The sequence below is a fragment of the Indicator indicator genome, chromosome 13 (assembly GCF_027791375.1).
Source record: "Indicator indicator isolate 239-I01 chromosome 13, UM_Iind_1.1, whole genome shotgun sequence".
NCBI lineage: Eukaryota > Metazoa > Chordata > Aves > Piciformes > Indicatoridae > Indicator > Indicator indicator.
In genome coordinates, this window is record NC_072022.1 from 16,253,887 (window position 1) to 16,273,575 (window position 19,689).

Here is a 19,689-nt window from a genome sequence, read left to right on the forward strand (position 1 = left end):
ACTGGTTTCAGAATATGTTAATTACCAAATTAGCATCACAGATTTGTATTGTTTTAAAGCAAAACCCCTACCCACAGCATATTAATTAAGCTTCATTTATATTAGTTTCTGTAGGATTGTGAGAATCTGCATCATTTTACATAAGTTATTTCAAGACCTATTGTGAAACATTGCTTGATTCCTAGGGGTGTCTTTTACATGTTGTCATCCAAGTCTCAAGGTGCATTCCAACCCTGTTGCATTACTCCTAACTGCACAGAAGGTATTGTCTTTGCCTTACTCTTGGAGAGCTTCACTCTCTTGAAGTCATTAAGTCACACGATTGGTTCAGTGGGGCAGGTGAAGGCCTATGGGAATGTCTGGAAACTAATGAATATTGATGAAGCTGGTGAAACTTTCTTGTGAGAATAATCTTTAAGTAATGGAGTAGCTTTGTTGTTACTGAGCAGAAACTTTGTTGTTTTTTTCTTAAGATACAGACTCAAATAGTAACCAGAAAGATAACTATGTCATTATTAGGTCTGCATATTCACTAACTTTTGCAGTTGGACTAAGCATCTGATTTTCTTTTTTCCCAATTTTTCATAAAATACTATATAAGAAAACAGTAAAGAGCTAGCTAGTCCAGTTTGGGGTTTCACATTAATGTATTGCATTTCCTTGTAGATCACTCTTTTGATTTTCCTAAAGTGTATATTGTGTGCAGAGATTTTTGTCTAGAAAGATTGGATGAGTTCATAATAATTTTATTAATGTTGAAGTATTTATACTCCTTCCTCTGCAGCTGTACATTTTCACCAAATGGTGTGGAGCTGGATGTTTATTAAAGTTCTTAACAGAAGCCAAGCATAAAGAAAGAAAATTAAATAAAAGCAAAAATGTATTTTTGGTTGGTTGGTTGAAGTATGAAGCTGCTACTCTCTTAGCTCTTAACCCAGTCCTATATGTGGCAAAACCCAAAAATCATGATGAGTGAACAGCTGACCTAAGCTTTACATCTTCAGTACCTTGAACAACATATTAATAGAAGGAAGATGCATCCATTTAGTTTCTATGACATAAAGGGATAGTGGAAGTTGAGAGAATTAAGGGCTTGGATAGAGACCCATTTCTCTGTGTACTGGTTTGTACTGTCTGGAAAGACCACCCCTTTAGGGTACTGATTTCCCAATCCTTGTTAAACTGTCTTGTACTCACTTTCCTCTGCAGTGAGTATTTCTAAAAATCATTTGTTTTCCCGTTTCATTTTAAAATTATATTCCATTTTTTCCTTGAATTTCAAAAATACATTTATGTCACGAGCTACCAGACAAATTTTTTTGTGCCTTACTCTAGTATGACATACAATAACATTATGAGACTTACCTCGTTTATGCACCTGCAGCCTGTAGAGGCACAGAACCACAGCTCTTAGCTTTACTAACTTCAGCTGAGCACTAAGGATTAACATATGATGAACGTCTGTCTCACTCAGAAAAATCATTTGGTTAACACTTGCACTCTTTGAAACAAACATTCTGAGAAGAAAAAGCAGAAACTGAGACAATCAGGAGTTGGATGCTGGAGATGTGCTGCAGTCTGTGTTCTTGAGGCCTCACAGTGTGGCGAGATCATAGAACCATAGAATTGTTTCAGTTGGAAGAGACCTCTAAGGTCATTGAATCCAACCTTCAACCTCAGCCCACTGTGGCCACTGAATCATGTCCCAAAATGCCATGTCCACAGGTTTCTTAAACAGCTCCAGGACAGTGACTCCACTGCCTCCATGGGTAGCCTATTCCAACACCTGACTCTCTTCAGTAATTATTTTTTTCCTAATATCCAACTTAAAACTCCCCTGGCACATTTTCAGATCATTTTCTCTCATCCTATCACCTGATACTAGGGAGAAGAGACCAACCCCTACCTCACTCCAGCCTCCTTTCAGGGAGGTGTAGAGAACAATGAGGTCTCCCCTTAGCCCCCTCTTCTCCAGACTAAACAATCCAGTTCCCTCAGCTGCTCCTCATAAGATTTGTTCTCTATGACCCTTCACCAGCTTTGTTGCTCTTCCCTGGGCATCAGCTCCAGCACCTCCCTGTCTTTCTTGCAGTGAGGGTGCCAAAACTGAAACAAGTATTTGAGATGCAGCCTCACCAGTGCTGAGTACGGGGGCATGATGCTTCCCTACTCCTGCTAGCCACAGTATTCATGATCCAGAGCAGCATCTGGCCTTGGCCATCTGAGCACACCCCAGCTCATACTCAGGTGGCTGTCAACCAGCACCCTCAGGTCCTTTTCTGTCAGGCAGCTTTCCAGCTACTCTGTCCAAAACCTGGAGCCTTCATGGGGTTGTTGTGAAGCAAGTGTAGCACCCAGCGTTTGGCCTTATCAAACCTCACACAACTGATCTCAACCAATCGATCCAGGCTGCAGAGAACCCCCCGCAGAGCTTTCCGACCCTCAAGCAGATCAAGACTTCCACACAATTTAGTGTCATAGCAAACTTACTGATGGTACTCTCAATTCCCTCACCCAGATCATTGATAAAGATGCCACATATAACTGGCCTCAATACTGCGTCCGGGGGAACGCCACTTATACCTGACCACCAACTGGGTTTAACTCCCTTCACCACAACTCTCTGGGCGCAGCCATTCACCCAGTTTTTTACCCCACAAAGTGTGCTGGGTAAAATAGCGAGAGGACAGCTCCCTCGAAGGAAGCTCGCGAAATTCTCCTCCCAGCTTCTGAAAGGTACAGGCCCCTTCCCCGCCTGACTCTAGCTCTCTAAACGCTGTCGGGAGGGAAGCTTAAGTCACGGAGCCGCTGCTGTGCCAGAGCCTTCAGCCGGTCGGTGGTCACAGCCCGCAACCGCGCTCCTTCCCTCCTGCTCCGCCGCCATTTGAGCCTGCGCAGTGTGGTGGGAAGCGGTGGTCCTTCGCCCCGCCTTGCTGTGCCCTGCCCGTGGGGCTGCGAGGTTGGGTAGTGTTGTCCCGCTTCCTCCGGGGTGGCGGTGGAGCGCTACTGATCGTGCTGCGCCGCGGCCCGGCCCCGCCGTGCCCTGCCCTGCCCTGCCCCGCCCCGGCCCGCCCGCGCTCTGATGGGCCTAGCGGAGCCGGCGCTATGGCCGCCTTGTATCAGAGTGCGGACCCGTCCGCTTCGGCCTCTCCCAACAAGCTGCTAGCGTTGAAGGATGTGCGGCAGGTGAAGGAGGAGACCACCCTGGACGAGAAACTCTTCTTGCTGGCCTGCGACAAAGGTACTGCGCTTGCTGCCTGGGCTGGCCCCGTCTGCGGCGCTTTTGGGGAACGGTGGTCTTGGCCGCTAGCTCCGGGCGTCCGAACCCTCCTCAACCTGGCGGCAGCACCCCAGGTCCCGGTCGTTCCGGTGGGACTGGGAGTAAATTCCGCCAACGTCTGCGTCCTTTGTCGTGTACGACAGCGGGTCCTTGCCCTGTCTCGCTGTGCGGCTGCTGCGAGAGGCACCGCGGCACCTGGCCTTGCTCCAGCGCCTGGCGCAGGAGGCCCCCCGCCCGTGAAGCCACCCTGCTCTGGCCCCGCCACCTCCTGCTATCCCCAGCACACCGGCGGTGAAGCCACCCTGCTCCGGCTCCGCCGCCTCCTGTTATCCCCAGCACCCCGGCGGTGAAGCCACCCTGCTCCGGCCCCGCCGCCTCCTGCTATCCCTAGCACCCCGCCGGTGAAGCCACCCTGCTTTGGCCCCGCCACGTCCCGCTATCCCTAGCACCCCGAGGGTGGGACCGCCCTTCTCCGGCCAATTCCTATCACCAGCGGCGTCCGGTGGGAGGGGAGGCATTGGGCCATCTCGTTTTGTATTTGTGGGGGACTTTGTTTTGTGTCTGAAGAGGTATCTTCTGCGGTCACTGTTAGCCCGAGAATGTTTAGTTGTTGAAGAATAAGGGGCTTATCCAGATACCTTCAGAACGAGTGGGGTTTGCACCCATGATGTGAGAGGGAAGTAGCATCTTTTCTAAAATACACTACTTATTTTAAGCACATGCTTAGTTACCCTTGAATAGGAACGTAGTCTGAAACTAATCTTTATACGTTTGAAATATTTGACTTGACGTAGGCTTTTGGTCATGTTCTGAATGGTTACGAGTACATGAGGGTATAAGCATGATGGAAGAGGCAAGCGTTCTATGCAGAGCTGCTTGGTGGTCTTGTGTTTAGGTTAGTTCACAACCACAGTATTTCTGCAGGGAACTTAGCCAGTGGGTTTAGGGAGTTCCTTCTGGTGCTCTGTGTGGTGGGATTGCCTTGGTATGAGACAGCTGGATGGCCTGCAGCCAGCTCTGATGTAGTTAAACTTAATGTCTCCTGTATCTCACAGGTTGTGTGTGAGCTATTGCGCCAGTTTGGAAAAGTACTCATGCTTTTGTTTCTGTTTTAGAACAGGAACTAAAGGGGTAGATTAAAGTACATGTCTTAGTGATTTCCTGAAATACCTTAAGTTTCTTCCCTAATGAGAGAGTGCTTATCTGCCTTGATTTATTAATTTTCTGGCATATTCAATTTCTGTTGTCAGCTGTGGAATAATATTGTCTTGTTTGATGGTAGCTGGTACTTAAGAATGTTCATGTGCTTTTAGTGCTTTCTAATAAGTGACGTTTCTACATTACAGGTGACTATTACATGGTTAAGAAACTCTTAGAGGAAAACAGATCGGGTGAAATGAACATAAATTGTGTGGATGTGCTTGGACGAAATGCTGTTACCATAACTATTGAAAATGAAAACTTGGACATACTACAGCTTCTCTTGGATTATGGCTGTCAGGTATATGGCACCTAAATTATTGAAAATTGTCAGTGCAGTCATCTGTGTAGTCTGTTCTTTATATAGCATCTTTGTTAATCTGTCAGAATTTGAAAGGAAATATCATCTGTCTTTATAGGCAGTTCAGTTCTTTTTAGTAATTGTGAAAGTGTTTTCTTCTCACTGGTTTACTTTTCTAGTGGGACTTTACTGACAGGGCAAATGTGTAGTAACATTTTTCAGTGATACTAAGAAGTCTGAATTTTATTTTAAATGTCATCCCTGTTGCTAGCAAAATACCAGTATCTGAAGGGGATCTACAGGGAGGTCAGAGAGGGACTGTTTAGAAGGACAAGGGGCAATGGTTTTAAACTGGAGCAGGGCAGAATTAGTTTGGACATTAGGAAGAAATTTTTTACAAATGGAATGGTGAAATACTGGAGTAGGTTGTCTGGAGAGGTGGGTGAAGCCATGTCCCTGGAGACATTCAAGGTCAAACTCGATGGGGCCCTGAGCAACCTAATCTAGTTGGAGATGTTTCTGCATCTAGTTGAAGATGTTTCTGCTTACTGCAGGGGGCAGTTGGACAAGATGACCTTTAAGGGTCCCTTCCAACCCAATGCATTCTGTGATTCTGTAATAATAAACAGAACATAGTCAGTGTGAAACATACTAAGAAGTGTAGAATGCAGAGATTTCTTTGTCTGTGGAATATGATAACTTTTAAAGTGGTAGCACAGTTAGAAAGACATGTTGTATTAGGTAATTTCAAGTTAATACCAGCATGTGTTTCTGCAGTGCTTGTTCAGCTTGATCTGTGCTTGGTGGTAGAGACAGTTTCATACCAACAATACTTCCTTAACTGTATGCAGCATCTCTGCTGCTGCTGAGACAGTTGTAGCTATGATGGCTTAAGTGTGTAGAAGAAGAAAAAATAGTATCTTTTGTTTGCTTGTTTGATACTGGATGTACAAAAAAACCCAAACAAACCCGTGCTTTACCTGGATCTCCTTTTTAGTATCAATAGTGACAGTTGTGTCTTTCTCTTTTACTTTTAAAGTAAAAATCTGAATTTCCTCAAGTTAATGTAAAAGGATAATGTCAACTGTAGAGAAAATGAAAAGCTGCTTAGGTCCACTTAAGAGAAGTTTCAGAAGTAGTTGCCAGCCCCTCCCCTCCCCCCAGGCTTATTTTTGTAGCATTGCTACAGAACTACACATATGGAGCTGAAATATCCCGTTAAACAAGTTATGTTACAGAGACGCTAACTTTTAACATTTTTTTATAACCTGGTAAACTGTCCCTTAGAACCTGATTTTTGCCATGTCCTGCATTATCTTTGCTGGAAACTAATTTCTGCAGTTGGTTCTTTTACTGTTTGTGCTATGAAACAGATAGTCCATAATGCTATGTAGTTCCTGGAATGAGAATCTGGATTTGTATCCTGATCATATGAATGTTGGAAATACAGAACATAATTTTACTACTTTAAAAAAATAAACTAAAAAAAACCCAACCAACCAAACAAACAAAAAAAACAAACTGCAGTTTGGATTCAGATTGACCCTTTATGCTGTTGAAGTTACTGCAGTTTTTACATATGACTTGTTTTCTTTCCTTAGTCATCGGATGCACTTTTGGTGGCTATTGACTCTGAAGTGGTGGGAGCTGTTGACATTCTACTTAATCACCGACCAAAAAGATCCTCCAGACCAACCATTGTAGTTGAGTGTTGTTTTTCCTTGATTTTTGGTCAGGAAGTGGTGGGCTGTGCTGTTAGATTCTGCGTAACAGTAGGTATTTAAAACAGTGTTCTTAAAAGAAGTTCTGCATCTCTAGTCCAGAGGAGACTATAAAAACAGAGCACCTATAAATTATTTTCTTGTGGACTGTTTGCAAGGTAATTAGCGGTCTTGGCAACTATATTCATGTATTGAAGCTTTGTAGATTGTTTGAGCAAATATGTAAACATCAAATCTTCACCTTGAAATTAATCAGTTGAAACATATTTTCACAGTGCTGAATTATCAAAGAACTTTTTAAAATTCACATGCAGAGGTAGAGGGAGGGGAACGAATAAGGTGGTTGTGCAACAGAATATGGTACAGCCAGGATATGTTTTTCTATGCTTAGGTAGGAAATGTATTCACGTTTTTTTTTCTCAAATGAGAGCAAAATACACTTTTTAATATCATGCATGTATATTAGAGAAGATAGGTGCTGAATGTCGTGTTTTTGATGTATGTAAACCAGAAGCGTTTCTGTGTTAATTTTTCTTTTCCAGTATGTGAGAGGTGTGTGACAATTGTTACAAGTTTTTCCTTATTTTCATGTCATGAAACACAGGAAAATATTTTTAACGAGATATTCATTGTTAAACATTCAAAAAAATAAAACACCCTTGCATACAAACACTATAGCATAACTGTATGTAATAAATCTGGGTGCTTCCTACGTTTTATTTCAGAAACTCATGGAACGCATTCAGAACCCAGAGTACTCTACAACCATGGATGTGGCACCTGTCATTTTAGCTGCTCATCGGAACAACTACGAAATTCTCACCATGCTACTGAAGCAAGATATATCCTTGCCTAAGCCTCATGCTGTAGGCTGTGAATGCACGCTGTGTACTGCAAAGAACAAAAAAGACAGCCTGCGACATTCCAGGTATAATTTACCAGTTATAGACAACAACAAATAAAAAAATCTTGTCATGATTTTCTGGTATTCTTTGGGTCAGATCGATTAGATTTCATCTTCTCTTTCAGGTGAGTTTTTTAAGTGGATTCCTTAAATATGTTGTAGCTTGTGTTGTGAGAGATGGTAGTTCTTGAGGATAGGTTGTGCTTTGAAATGCTGGGGGGAAGCAGTGGCTTTTTTCATTTTGGTTTTATATCATTATTCACTGTATATCAACCTAGGTGTCTTGATTTTCTACCAGTATGTTAACACTAAAAGAGCTAGGGAGAACCTCCACCCATTGCTGGGTGTAGGAGGGAACCTGGTGACCAAAGACAAGAAAAAGGCTGAGCTGCTACTTTGCTTCAGTATTTGTCAGTGGCACCAGTTGCTCCATGAGGGTTCAGCCCCTGGAACTGGAAGACAGGGATGGGGAACAAAAAGTAGCCCTCACAGTCCAGGAGGAAATGATCAGTCACCTGGGGTGCAATAAGAAGAATATGATCAGCAGGTCAAGGGAAGTTCTTCACCCACTCTGCACTGCACTAGTGAGGCCACATCTGGAATGTTGTGTCCAGTTCTGGGCTTCTTAGTCCAAGAGAGACAAGGATCTACAAACAGAGAGCCCAGCAGAGGGATGTGAAGATGACAAGGGGACTGGAGCATCTCTCTTATAAGCAAAGGCAGGAGACATGGGGCTGTTTAGCCTGCAGAAGGGCAGCTTGAGAGGGGGTCTTGTCAGTGCTTACAAATATCTAAAGGGTGAATGTGAAGAGGATGTGGCTAGACACTGTGCTGGGGTGCTCACTGATAGGACAATGGACAATGAGCACAAAATGGAACACAGGAAGTTCCAACTGAACATGATGAGAAACTTTGCTGTGAGGATACTGGAGCTCTGGAGCAGGCTGCCAAGAGAGGTTGTGGAGTTTCCTTTTCTGGAGACTTAAAAAACCTGCCAGGATGTATTCTTGTGTGACCTGCAGTGGATGACCCTGCTTTACAGGGAGGGTGGACTAGCCAATCTCCAAAGGTCGCTTCCAGCCTTTGCCATTCTGTGATTCTGAATTGCATTAAATGCTTTACTTCCGTCTCTCATTGACACCTGAAGAACTCTAATTACTTAACACTTAAAATGTCAAAATTTTACCAATACTGTTACTTTAATGGATGACTTTATGCTGATAATAGCTGAAGTAGCGAGGAAAAGGAGAGGGACCTAGTTTGGCCAATTTCCAGTAATAAAAATAATAGGGATTATAAGTATGTGAAGGACAGTGTCTTCTGTGACATACTGCCTTTAATGCTTGTGGTGTCTGATTTTAAGAAAAGCAACTGTTCTGTCTTTTACTTGACTGTTTTATGAAAACTTTTGGAATGGGTTCTGGTTTGAAACTGCCAATCAAATAAAACGTCTTAATTCTGTGTCATACTCTTTTGCCACAGGTTTCGTCTTGACATTTATCGGTGTTTGGCCAGTCCTGCTTTAATCATGTTGACAGAGGAGGATCCAATCTTACGAGCTTTTGAACTTAGTGCAGACTTGAAAGAATTAAGCCTTGTTGAGGTTGAATTCAGGTAGGAATAGAAAACACAAACCAACTTTAATCGTCTTATGAAATGCCACGTGTATGTATGCATTATGAAAGCTTTATTCCATTTTTTTGTAATTGGACTGTTTAAACTGATAATTAGGCATAATAACAAATGTCATGGGTTGAGTCAAATCTGCTGCTGTTATTCATACCATGCTGCAGTCATGCCAGCTTCAAAAATGAAAGTGCTGGCTGGAGCAAAATATTCTGGGACTCGAAGTTCAGATTGTAGCATGGGAGGCTTCCTGTTCCCGTTGCTGCCTCTGGGTCCTTGGGTGTTGGTCCTTTCTGCTGGGATGGCAGTGGGACAGGGAGGGGTATGAGGAGTAGTTTTCTAACTTGGGGTTTTGGCTCACTTGCTTCTGCTCGCTGCTGCTTTGCACCATGCTGCTTCTGCAAACAGGCTAGGGTAGTTATGCATTTTGTACCATGTTTATCTGATTTTGCTCACTAAATCTGTTCTTGTCTTTTTTTTTTTTTGTCTTGAGTTTTTCATGTGTTACTTACAAAGTAAGAATTTATATACTGTAAGTTAGTTTCTCAATTTTTCTCTGACTAGTGGAGTTGCAAGCTAAACTATGTGTAATTGTTACATGGCATGGTGAGACTTATTCAGAGTTATTTTCAGAATGCTTGGATCTTGACATATGACTGTTGGGCTGTTTTGTTTGTGGTTTTTTTTTTTCTTAATTTGCTTTAGCGTAACATCTAACCCTGAAATAAAATGGGTACTTGGTGATTTAATGGAATCTGTGCAAGTAGTGTAATGGTGTGCACTGCTTCTGCCTCTTTCAGAAACGACTATGAGGAGCTAGCTCGGCAGTGCAAAACCTTTGCTAAAGATTTGCTTGCACAAGCACGGAATTCACGGGAGCTGGAGGTTATTCTGAATCACACATCTAGCGATGAACATGTAGACAAGCGAGGATTGTTGGAAGAGAGGATGAACTTGAGTCGATTAAAACTTGCCATCAAGTATAATCAAAAAGAGGTTTGTCTTTGCAGTCATTTGATAGGCTATCCATATCATATTTTGCCACTTCATTTATTTTGTTGTGCTTATAAATACCCAGACAGTGGTGTCAGGAGGATGGGGCCAGTCTCTATTTAGTGGTAGCAGTGATAGGACAAGGGCCACATGCACAAATTGGAAGACAAGAGGTTCCACCTAAACATAAGGAAAAACTTCCTTACTTTAAGAGTGACAGCATATTGAACCAGGCTGCCCAGAGAGGTCATGAAGTCTCCTTCTCTGGAGACTTTCAAAACCCACCTAGACACATTGCTATGCAAGCTGATCTAGGCAAACCTGCTTTAGCGGGGAGTTGGACTGAGTGATCCTGAGGGTGTCCCTTCCAACCCCCACAGTTTTGTAATTCCATGGTGCCAAGTATTTCTTCAGTATCTGCTGTGGAAAAGAATGTAGTTTTTTTTGTGCTGGAATGACTACTCTTTTATGAACAGCTCTGGTAGTGGTACTTATTTGTTCAGAACCTCATTAAATCCTTGCATAGGGAAACACAGATGACTAGGTATTATCTTCTTGCTTTTACCCTGGTCTGGTCTGTGCTGTTCTGAGGTGTGTTAGAGCTATACTTGTGTAAGTTAATGGCGCCTCTGAGAAAGGTAGTGCCTTTTTATGCCATCAGTATGGGACTTAGGTCATTCTTGGTTATATTCCTTCATGAATTGTCACTCTAATTTTGCTGTACTAGAAGGCAAGTAGGTGTTTGTGGGATTCCAGTACAAGGACCAGGGATGGAGAGGTTTACTTTCCATGCCAAATTCTTTCTCAGTTAGTTCTTGCAGAAGTCGTTACCATTCTGCCTGTTCTACATATCTAGACCTAAACTGTTGGTGAAACTGTTAAAATACTATGGTTACAGAATGTCCTATAACCATCATTGCACATTTCTGGTATGCGTTAAACAAGCCTACCAAAGTATTTCAGATGTTCTGTTGGTTGTGAGCATAGTTTGTTTTTACTGAAGAATAACACCATTTTTTGGGAAATCAGAACTTGACCTGAAAACTATTAAAAATCTAGTATGTATCATTCATTCTTAGTTTCTGGTTCTAGAAAGAACCCAAAAATTAAGGTTATTTATAGTCTTAATCTCACATGAGATTATTATTCCATCTTCATATTCTTGCCTTTTCCTGTTCATTGGCAATTATGCACAGTTTGCATTTTAATAAGGTAAACCAATAATCTGAAACCTGAGGCTGATTTTTTTTTTTTTTTGTCTGTTTCTCTTTTGTTTCTTTTTCACCAGTTTGTTGCTCAGTCTAACTGCCAGCAGTTCCTAAACACTGTGTGGTTTGGACAGATGGCAGGCTATCGACGCAAGCACACATGCAAGAAAATTTTGACTGTTTTGATGGTTGGCATTTTCTGGCCACTTCTGTCTCTGTGTTACTTGTTAGCTCCTAAATCTCGACTGGGTCGAATAATTCACACTCCTTTTATGAAGTTTATTATTCATGGAGCTTCATATTTCACGTTTTTACTGTTACTTAATTTGTATTCCCTTGTCTACAATGAGAATAAGAAGAATACAATGGGACCAGCACTTGAGAGGATAGACTATCTTCTGATAATATGGCTAATTGGTAGGTATGATTTGAGTAGACTGGATGGCATATACTGATGCTGCTTGTACTATGATGACTAGTGCTACCTTCTGATGTAATTAGCATGTTGTTATTCGTTGTTTAACCGGATTTTTCTCTCTGGAGGATAGCGTAACAATTAAAAAGAAAAAACAACCAAGTACATTTTGAGAGAGGGATGTGAAGTGTTAGAACCATCTCTAGTTATCACCGAAAGTGAAGTATCAAAAATGAGTAGTGTAGGGTCTAACAGGAGGGCTAGCAGCATTCAGAGAGGTGCAAATGGCATTCAGCTGGCTCCTACTGGGCCAAATTTTAGAGAAGATGCAAAGTCCAGAAATCTGAAGTAAGTCTAACAATTTTTACTTTACATTTAGACGCATGCTGCTTTTCTTCTTGTTCTAAATATAGTAGCATACCTTTGAGGTATTCAAACATTAACTAGCTGATTATTTGTAGAAATCAAAGGCACCATTATATCTCATCTAAGGTTCCTTTCAATTATGTAAGAAACATTCAGCTAGTAAAATTCTTAGTAACTGTATTTTTCCATACAGCCAGATACGGTTAACAATGGTAAAATAAATTTTGCTCTAAAGATTTTGAATATTTAAATGTCTATTGATATGAGTTAAACTTCTGATTTTTGCAGTCTTAAGACATGGTCGCTTTTCTCTGCTAATGTTACTTAATAACAGGGTAAGAAAAGTTTCTGCTTTTGGGGTATTTTCAGTAACAGTTACTGAGCTAATTACTATTTTTTTCTAATTATAACTACACACTTCCAAAAAATACTTGATACTTTATGTAGCAATATAATGCTTTCTATAGTGCTTTTTTTAATAAGGTGAATTCTTTCCATTCAGAAAAAGCATTTTTGTTCTAACCCTCTACCTTTATTTAAATTAGAACTTCTCCTGTCCCATTTTTTCTCCACTTTCTCTCATGCCTTGTTTTATTGGAGATTGTGTTTCTTAGTTGGAAAGTAGGCTTGAAAAGGCTAAGCCTCTTGTTGTTTATGATGAATGCTTGTAATCCAATGTAATGCTTTTAGTAATGTCACTTGATTTTTCCACTTCTTCTTTGCTAAAATATCATTTACAGAAGCCAGTCAATTGTGCTTTAATTGTAAAAGAATATCCATTCAGTGCAATGGCTTGACTTCCCTGACTTGCCTTTTTTTCCCTTCAGGAATGGTGTGGTCAGATGTTAAAAGACTGTGGTATGATGGTTTAGAAGACTTTTTGGAAGAATCTCGTAATCAGCTTAGTTTTGTCATGAATTCCCTGTATCTGGCAACTTTTGCTCTAAAAGTAGTTGCCCATAACAAGGTGAGCTCTCATTTTCATAGATCCAAAGCTCCTATGGGATTGACTGAGCAAATATAATTTGAGTACATTAATGCAAAATATGTGAAGTCTTAAATGTGGTACGTTAGGAGTAGTATGTTGTAGTTCAGTGTACTGCATTAGTAATATCCTGCTATGTGGATGTGTGCCTTATAGTTGTCAAAATCTCTGGTCTTGTTACATTTTGGGCTTGAAAGAGAAGTTGATAAGGCATATGGGACTGCAAAGAAACATCAAGACATGTCCAAGTACTCAGGAACCCCAAACAGAGCTACTGTCTTCCTAGTAAGAACTGGCAGCTCTCCCAAAGCCCTTGATTTTCATTTGGGGAAATGTTGCTGTACAGCTCCTCTGAATTGGCATCTGAGTTTGATTCATAGCTCACTCATTCATAGATTTGAGTACTGATTCATATATCTGTACTATACAGAAAGGTAAGGGTAATTTCTGTGTTTTGCCTAAAGCTTTCTTATGACAGAAACTTTGATCTAGCTTTTGATAACATATGCTCAAATATCATAGGTGGTTGTGGGACTGGTTTGTTTAATTGGTTTATTTGTTTGGTGTGGAGTTTTCGTTGGTTGGGGTTTGTTTTGTTTTGTTATGGTGGTGTGGTTTTTTGGGGGTTTTTGTAGTAAAGAAAAAAGTCCTGAGACCATAGAAGAACATTGTCTTTTCTATGTAAAAAACCATCGGGATTCAGCTCATAGATTCATAGAATTGTTTAGGTTGGAAGGCCCCTTAAAGATCATCAAGTTCCAAGCCCCCTTCCATGGGCAGGGGTACCTTCCACTAGACCAGCTTGCCCTGGGCCTCATCCAGCCTGGCCTTGAACACCTCCAGGGAAGGGATGTCCACAACTTCTCTGGGCAACCTGTTCCAGAGTCTCACTACCCTCACTGTAAAGAATTTCTTCCCAATATCTAGTTGAAGATAGAAGTTTTGAAAATAATTATTCCCATTCTGTTCTATGTGTTGTTAGCAGCACTGCATATGACAAGCTGCCAGACCTACCAAATAGAAATATGTGAGCAAAATTCAAGCCAGTGCAGTAGCACAATTAATTTTGAATTGCAAATTGTGAGTTTGACAGGTGTCTGGCAGTTGGGAGGGAAAGAAACTGGTCCAGTTCTTCCCAGCTTGGTGTTTGGCTCATTTTCCTATCCTTGCATGGATAGGGTTCAGAGGCTGGTAGTTGTTTGGAAAGGAAAGCTCCATTTCTTGGAAGAAATAGAAAATGTCCTTTTGGGCTGCCTTCCCGGCCAGCACATGTCTGTAGTAGTGGTTTCTTTGCTGAGACAAGCCCCTTGCTACTAGCTTCAATTGCAATCTTTTGGAAAATCAAAGACTCCTGTCCTGTGTAATAGGCACATGATGGCTTTTTCACCATTTTTATGTGACAAAATTCATAGTTTATAAATTATTTAGAAAACCAAGTATAAGTTACTCGTTTACATCTTAGGTGCATGTTGTAGGCACTGAAGCTGTGAGAAGTAGAGAAAAAGGCTCTGTAGCAGAAGGATTTGTACACATCCAATTGCAATGTATAAAATTGTGTTCATCCCTGTTTCTTGATCTTTGTGCAGTGCACTTTTGGACAAGTAAATTTAAAGCAGTTTTGAGTTCCTTTGGTTTTTGAAAGTCCATTTTGAGAGGGCAGAAGCTGGTAATGTAACTGCAGAATATTATCAGTAGCGCCAAAAGTTTGGGATCTGTGGATATTCCATGAACAGTTAAATAGTACCTAGTGGATATAGTTGAGGGATGTGTGTACACTAACAGTTTACTTGTGACTGCTGTTCTCTGTAGTCATTCATAAAATCCATTAAAGGAACCCTAGGTGCTACATCTTTCTAAAACTTGCAAAGACCAGCTGTCACACATCACAATTGCATCTGTACATTAGTTTTCTGGGCAGCATTTTAATGTTTTTGAGGCCTGTTACCCCAAACTAATGCTTATTTTTATAAAGCACACAAGTCCCTTTTTCAGCAAACCATACAGGACAGTGTAGAGGGAAACACAGAACACAGAAATGAATGGTTTACTGAGCAAGTGAGTGGCAGGTGTTGAATTTAAATACTCTGATTTCTGGCTCCCTCTGGAATGGCTTTTAAACTGCCTTTATCTAAAGAGAGTGAAATATCTGAAAGAGGTGAGCCATCTCTGAATCGTATTAATGTCTTTTTTGCTGTTGCCTGTTTTGGAGGCAGAAGTAGTGAGCAGTGCATGGATGCTCCTCTGTATTTATAGTATCAGCGTTCTCAGTTTGTCCTTTTTATATTGCAGTTTCATGATTATGCTGAAAGGAAGGACTGGGATGCATTCCATCCCACCCTAGTGGCAGAAGGTCTTTTTGCTTTTGCTAATGTTCTTAGTTATCTGCGTCTCTTCTTCATGTACACAACCAGCTCTATTCTGGGACCACTCCAGGTGAATATCATTAATCTGTTCTGCAGATGGGCTTTGATATGCTACTTTTTGATTAGTGATGTTTTGATCATTAGATATCTCTTTATTTTTTGAAGTTTCTGTGACACTGTGTTCACATGAACTTCATTTACTGCTTTTATCTATTGGCTTGTGAGTTCCTTGTTGCCATTGGTATTACAAATATGGTTAAATGCATATGGTTAATTGAAGGGTGTGAACATATCAGGTGATCTTAAAATTGCTTAAGTTTTATTTTTAACATCTAGAATTTCTCACTGAAAAATGCTACTAGGATACCACCTGATTTTGGGGTCTGTTTAGCATCTTAAATTGTAATAAAAAATAGAAAATGTAAATAGTTTGTTGATTAGAGGCTGAAGGAGAGAATACAGACAGGAAAAACTGTGTGTTTTGCTAAACTTGGAAATAAATCTATTTTCACAGATTTCAATGGGGCAGATGCTACAAGATTTTGGAAAATTTCTGGGCATGTTTCTCCTTGTCTTGTTCTCATTCACAATTGGATTGACACAGCTTTATGATAAAGGATTTACTGTCAATGAAGAAAAAGACTGTGCGGGTATTTTCTGTGAGCAGCAGAGCAATGACACATTCCATTCGTGAGTCTGACATCTCTGTCCTAGCTCTACTGTCCTAACCCTTAATTCCTAGTAATTAAGCACAACTGGAAATTGTCACTGAACTTGCATTTACAGTAAGTAAACTCACTCATGATGTTTACTTTACCTAACCAGATAATTATTTTTTTTCCCCTTTCATGTGTTTTAGGTTTATTGGCACATGTTTTGCTCTGTTCTGGTACATATTCTCCCTGGCACACGTAGCAATCTTTGTCACGCGTTTTAGCTATGGAGAAGAATTGCAGTCTTTTGTGGGTGCTGTTATTGTTGGTACCTACAACGTGGTGGTTGTGATAGTATTAACTAAACTCCTTGTGGCAATGCTTCATAAAAGTTTTCAGCTGATAGCGGTAAGTGGTTTCTGGTTAATTGCCAATAACTGCAAGCTGTGTCTTTGGATTTTGTGCAAATTTCTTCCTACAATGTGTAGAGTAATCTCCAGACCTGCGTGGGTGACCTCTGTGAGCTCTATGAGCTCACAAGAGACATCTTCCCTTTAAATACAAACTTTTTATATACCTTGTTCCAAATAAAGTGGACAATTTGCATGCTAAACATGTGCAAGGCTTTGGCTCTTGGGTTTTGAAGACTTTCATGATACAATGACTGTTCAAGTCAAGATGCTACTCTTGCTAAGGTGTGGTGCTTAGGCATGTCATAGGGGGTTTGTTTTATATTTACACTAGAGTATATAGTGAATTGAAGACGTGGGAAGGTTTAGTTATTTAATATTAGCATATTAAATTTAGTAAAAATACATAGAATCTATATACTAAAATACTATATAATCAAAGTTTAATGACTAATTTTTTCATGCATGAGAAAATTGAATTTATAAAATAAAATAATTTTTGCTTCTTATCTCTGTTAATGTTTCTGATGCTTTAGAATCATGAAGATAAGGAATGGAAGTTTGCTCGTGCCAAGCTTTGGCTTAGCTACTTTGATGACAAATGCACACTCCCTCCACCTTTCAATGTTATTCCCTCCCCCAAGACTATCTGTTATCTTTTCAACAGTCTTAGTAAATGGATCTGCTCTCATACATCAAGTGGCAAAGTGAAACGTCAGAACAGCCTAAAGGTAAGAAATGATTGGGGGAGCTGTAGGCTCTGAGCCTGGAAAGGTGCTGTTTTCTAAAATGAATCAGCACATTGCTGCATGAAGCTGCTTGTCACATGGTGATTGCTTCTGGGATATAGGAGCTATAAAACAATGTGTGTTACATCCTAAATGCAAATAAGTAGGTCTTACCTATTTCTACTTGAGTAAGATTCTATTAACTTTCAGTTTGGGGAGTTTCAATCCTCTTCCCTCCAACCCCCAATTCTCCTTGAATAATGTGGAAAAAATGCCTTGATAGATTGAAAACTCATAGCATGTACTTACATGGGGCTTCTAATCTCAAAAATGGTGAGATGTTAAGAGTTAGGTTGGGGAAGGGAAATGGAATAAAGGCGAGAGACGGATGGGTTGGGAAAGAAAGTAAAGCATCTGGAATGAAAATAAGAGCGTTAAAATCAAATAGGTCCAAAACAACACCAAACCTAACCCCCCTGGTAGCAGTGACATTGCCTTTGCTGCTGATGTTGTGGCTGGCACTGGGGAAGTCCCAGACTGGCCTCGGCAGCATATGGGAACTGGGTTCAGGAGCTGGATTCAGGAACTCGGGAACAGGGATTGAAGCATGACAGACATAGCTGTCCTCTGACACTGGCCATTGAAGAAGAGGCTTCACCCTCATGGTCCCTCAGCTTTATATTCAATACTACATGTATAGAAACTCTCATAGGTCCATTTAGGGTCACCTCAAGGGTCTGCTTATCCCTGGAGCTGCAGCCTTTTAGTCTGCTCCCCCAAGGCAGTACATGAGATGTACAGACCAGTGCCCTTGGTCTGCAGTCCAGCCCTTATCACTAACCAGAAAAAAATGAGTGTTCTCACTGCTGGAAGCAGCTCTGTCTGTGCAAACATGCCCTGAGCTCCGGAAAGTGCCCTCACTGAGCAGAGACTGAGCTGGGAAGTCACATCCCTGACCAGAAGTAGTTCCGGTCTAACTCAAACTAGGACATGAGGTCAGAGTATCCTTTGGGGAAGGTGATTGGTTTGAAACATTTTACAGAAGTGTCAAATAACCAAAAAGAATAGTTGAAGCCTCACGCTGCTGGTGGTAAGTATTTTAGTTCATAGATTAATAAAATGGTTTGGTTTGGAAGGGGCCTTAAAGATCATCTGGTTCCAACCCCCCTGCCATGGGCAGGGACACATTCCACTAGACCAGGTTGCTTAAGGCCCTCTTCAGCCTGGCCTTGAACACCTCCAGGGAGGGAGCATCCATAACCTCCTGAGCAACACAAGTTTGTGTTTGTGTTGTTTTAAATATTTTTTTTCATTCACTTTGCCATAGTAAATACATGATGTTTGTTTAAAGGAATGGAGAAATCTGAAGCAAAAGAGGGATGAGAACTACCAAAAGGTCATGTGCTGCTTAGTCCATCGTTACTTGACTTCCATGAGACAAAAGATGCAAAGCACAGATCAGGCCACTGTGGAAAACCTGAATGAGCTGCGGCAAGATTTGTCAAAATTCCGGAATGAAATGAGAGACCTGCTTGGCTTTCGAACTTCTAAGTATGCCATGTTTTATCCAAGAAACTAAGGCCTTGTTTTTTGAACAGAAACTGTGTTCTTGTAGATACCGACAGGAGAAAGTGCTGACCTAATTCTTATGGCAGAGAAAACAAACAAAAAAATTATTGTACACATTTTGAAAATGTGTTTCATAGAATCACAGAGTGGTAGGGGTTGAAAGGGACCTTTGGAGATCATTGACTCCAGCCCACCTGCCAAAGCACAGTCACCTACGGCAGGTCGTACAGGAAGGCATCCAGGTGGGTTTTGAAAGTCTCTAGATAAGGAGATTTAACAACCTCTCTAGGCAGCCTGTTCCAGTGCTCTGTCACCCTCACAGTAAAGTTTTTCCTCATGTTGAGGTGGAATTTCATGTGTTCCCGCTTATACCTGTTGTTCCATGTCTGTTAGTGATGCCCACCCCTCGGATATTTATAGCCATTGGTAAGATGCCCTCTCAGCCTTCTTTTCTCAAGACTAAATAGCACCAGGTCTCTTAGTCTGTCTTCATAGGAGAGATGTTCAAGTCCTGCAATCATGCTTTGCATTGGACTCTCTCCAGTAGATACCTGTTTCTCTTGAATTGGTGACCCCCAAACTGGATGCAGTATTCCAGGTGTGGTCTCACCAGGGCAGAGTAGAGGGGGAGAACCTCCCTGCTGGACACACTTTTCTTGATGAACCTCAGGATACTGTTGGCCCTCCTGGCCACAAGGGCACATTGCTGTCCCATGGATAACTTGCTGTCCACTAGGACTCCAAGGTCTTTCTCCATGGAACTGCTTTCCAGCAGGACATTGCCTAATCTGTACTTGTGCATGGTGTTATTTCTCCCCAGATGCAGGATTCTACACTTGGCCTTATTGAACTTTGAGAGGTTCCCCTTCTCCCTAGCTCTGCCGCCTGTTTGCATGAGTTGCAGCTCTGTGCGGAAGTGGTGGCAATAACTGCAAAAAACAGGTAGAGCAGTTTCTTAATCTTAGCG

At 41.3% G+C, this 19,689-nt stretch overlaps 1 protein-coding gene across 7 annotated transcripts; it reads left to right on the top strand.

Moving 5' to 3' along the window:
- Positions 1–3,105: 3,105 nt before the first annotated feature.
- Positions 3,106–18,732, top strand: TRPC1 (transient receptor potential cation channel subfamily C member 1). Of its 7 annotated transcripts, XM_054386351.1 has the most exons (13): positions 3,106–3,241; positions 4,627–4,781; positions 6,383–6,484; positions 7,228–7,430; positions 8,889–9,020; positions 9,833–10,028; positions 11,314–11,650; positions 12,842–12,981; positions 15,289–15,432; positions 15,877–16,052; positions 16,222–16,423; positions 16,962–17,156; positions 18,505–18,732. In XM_054386351.1, the coding sequence occupies exons 1-13, from the start codon at positions 3,106–3,108 to the stop codon at positions 18,730–18,732; spliced, it is 2,346 nt and encodes a 781-aa protein (XP_054242326.1). The 7 variants fall into 7 exon arrangements, with proteins under 7 accessions (XP_054242326.1, XP_054242327.1, XP_054242330.1 ...); XM_054386352.1 differs by lacking the exon at positions 6,383–6,484; XM_054386355.1 differs by lacking the exons at positions 6,383–6,484; positions 15,289–15,432.
- The last annotated feature ends 957 nt before the right edge of the window (positions 18,733–19,689 follow it).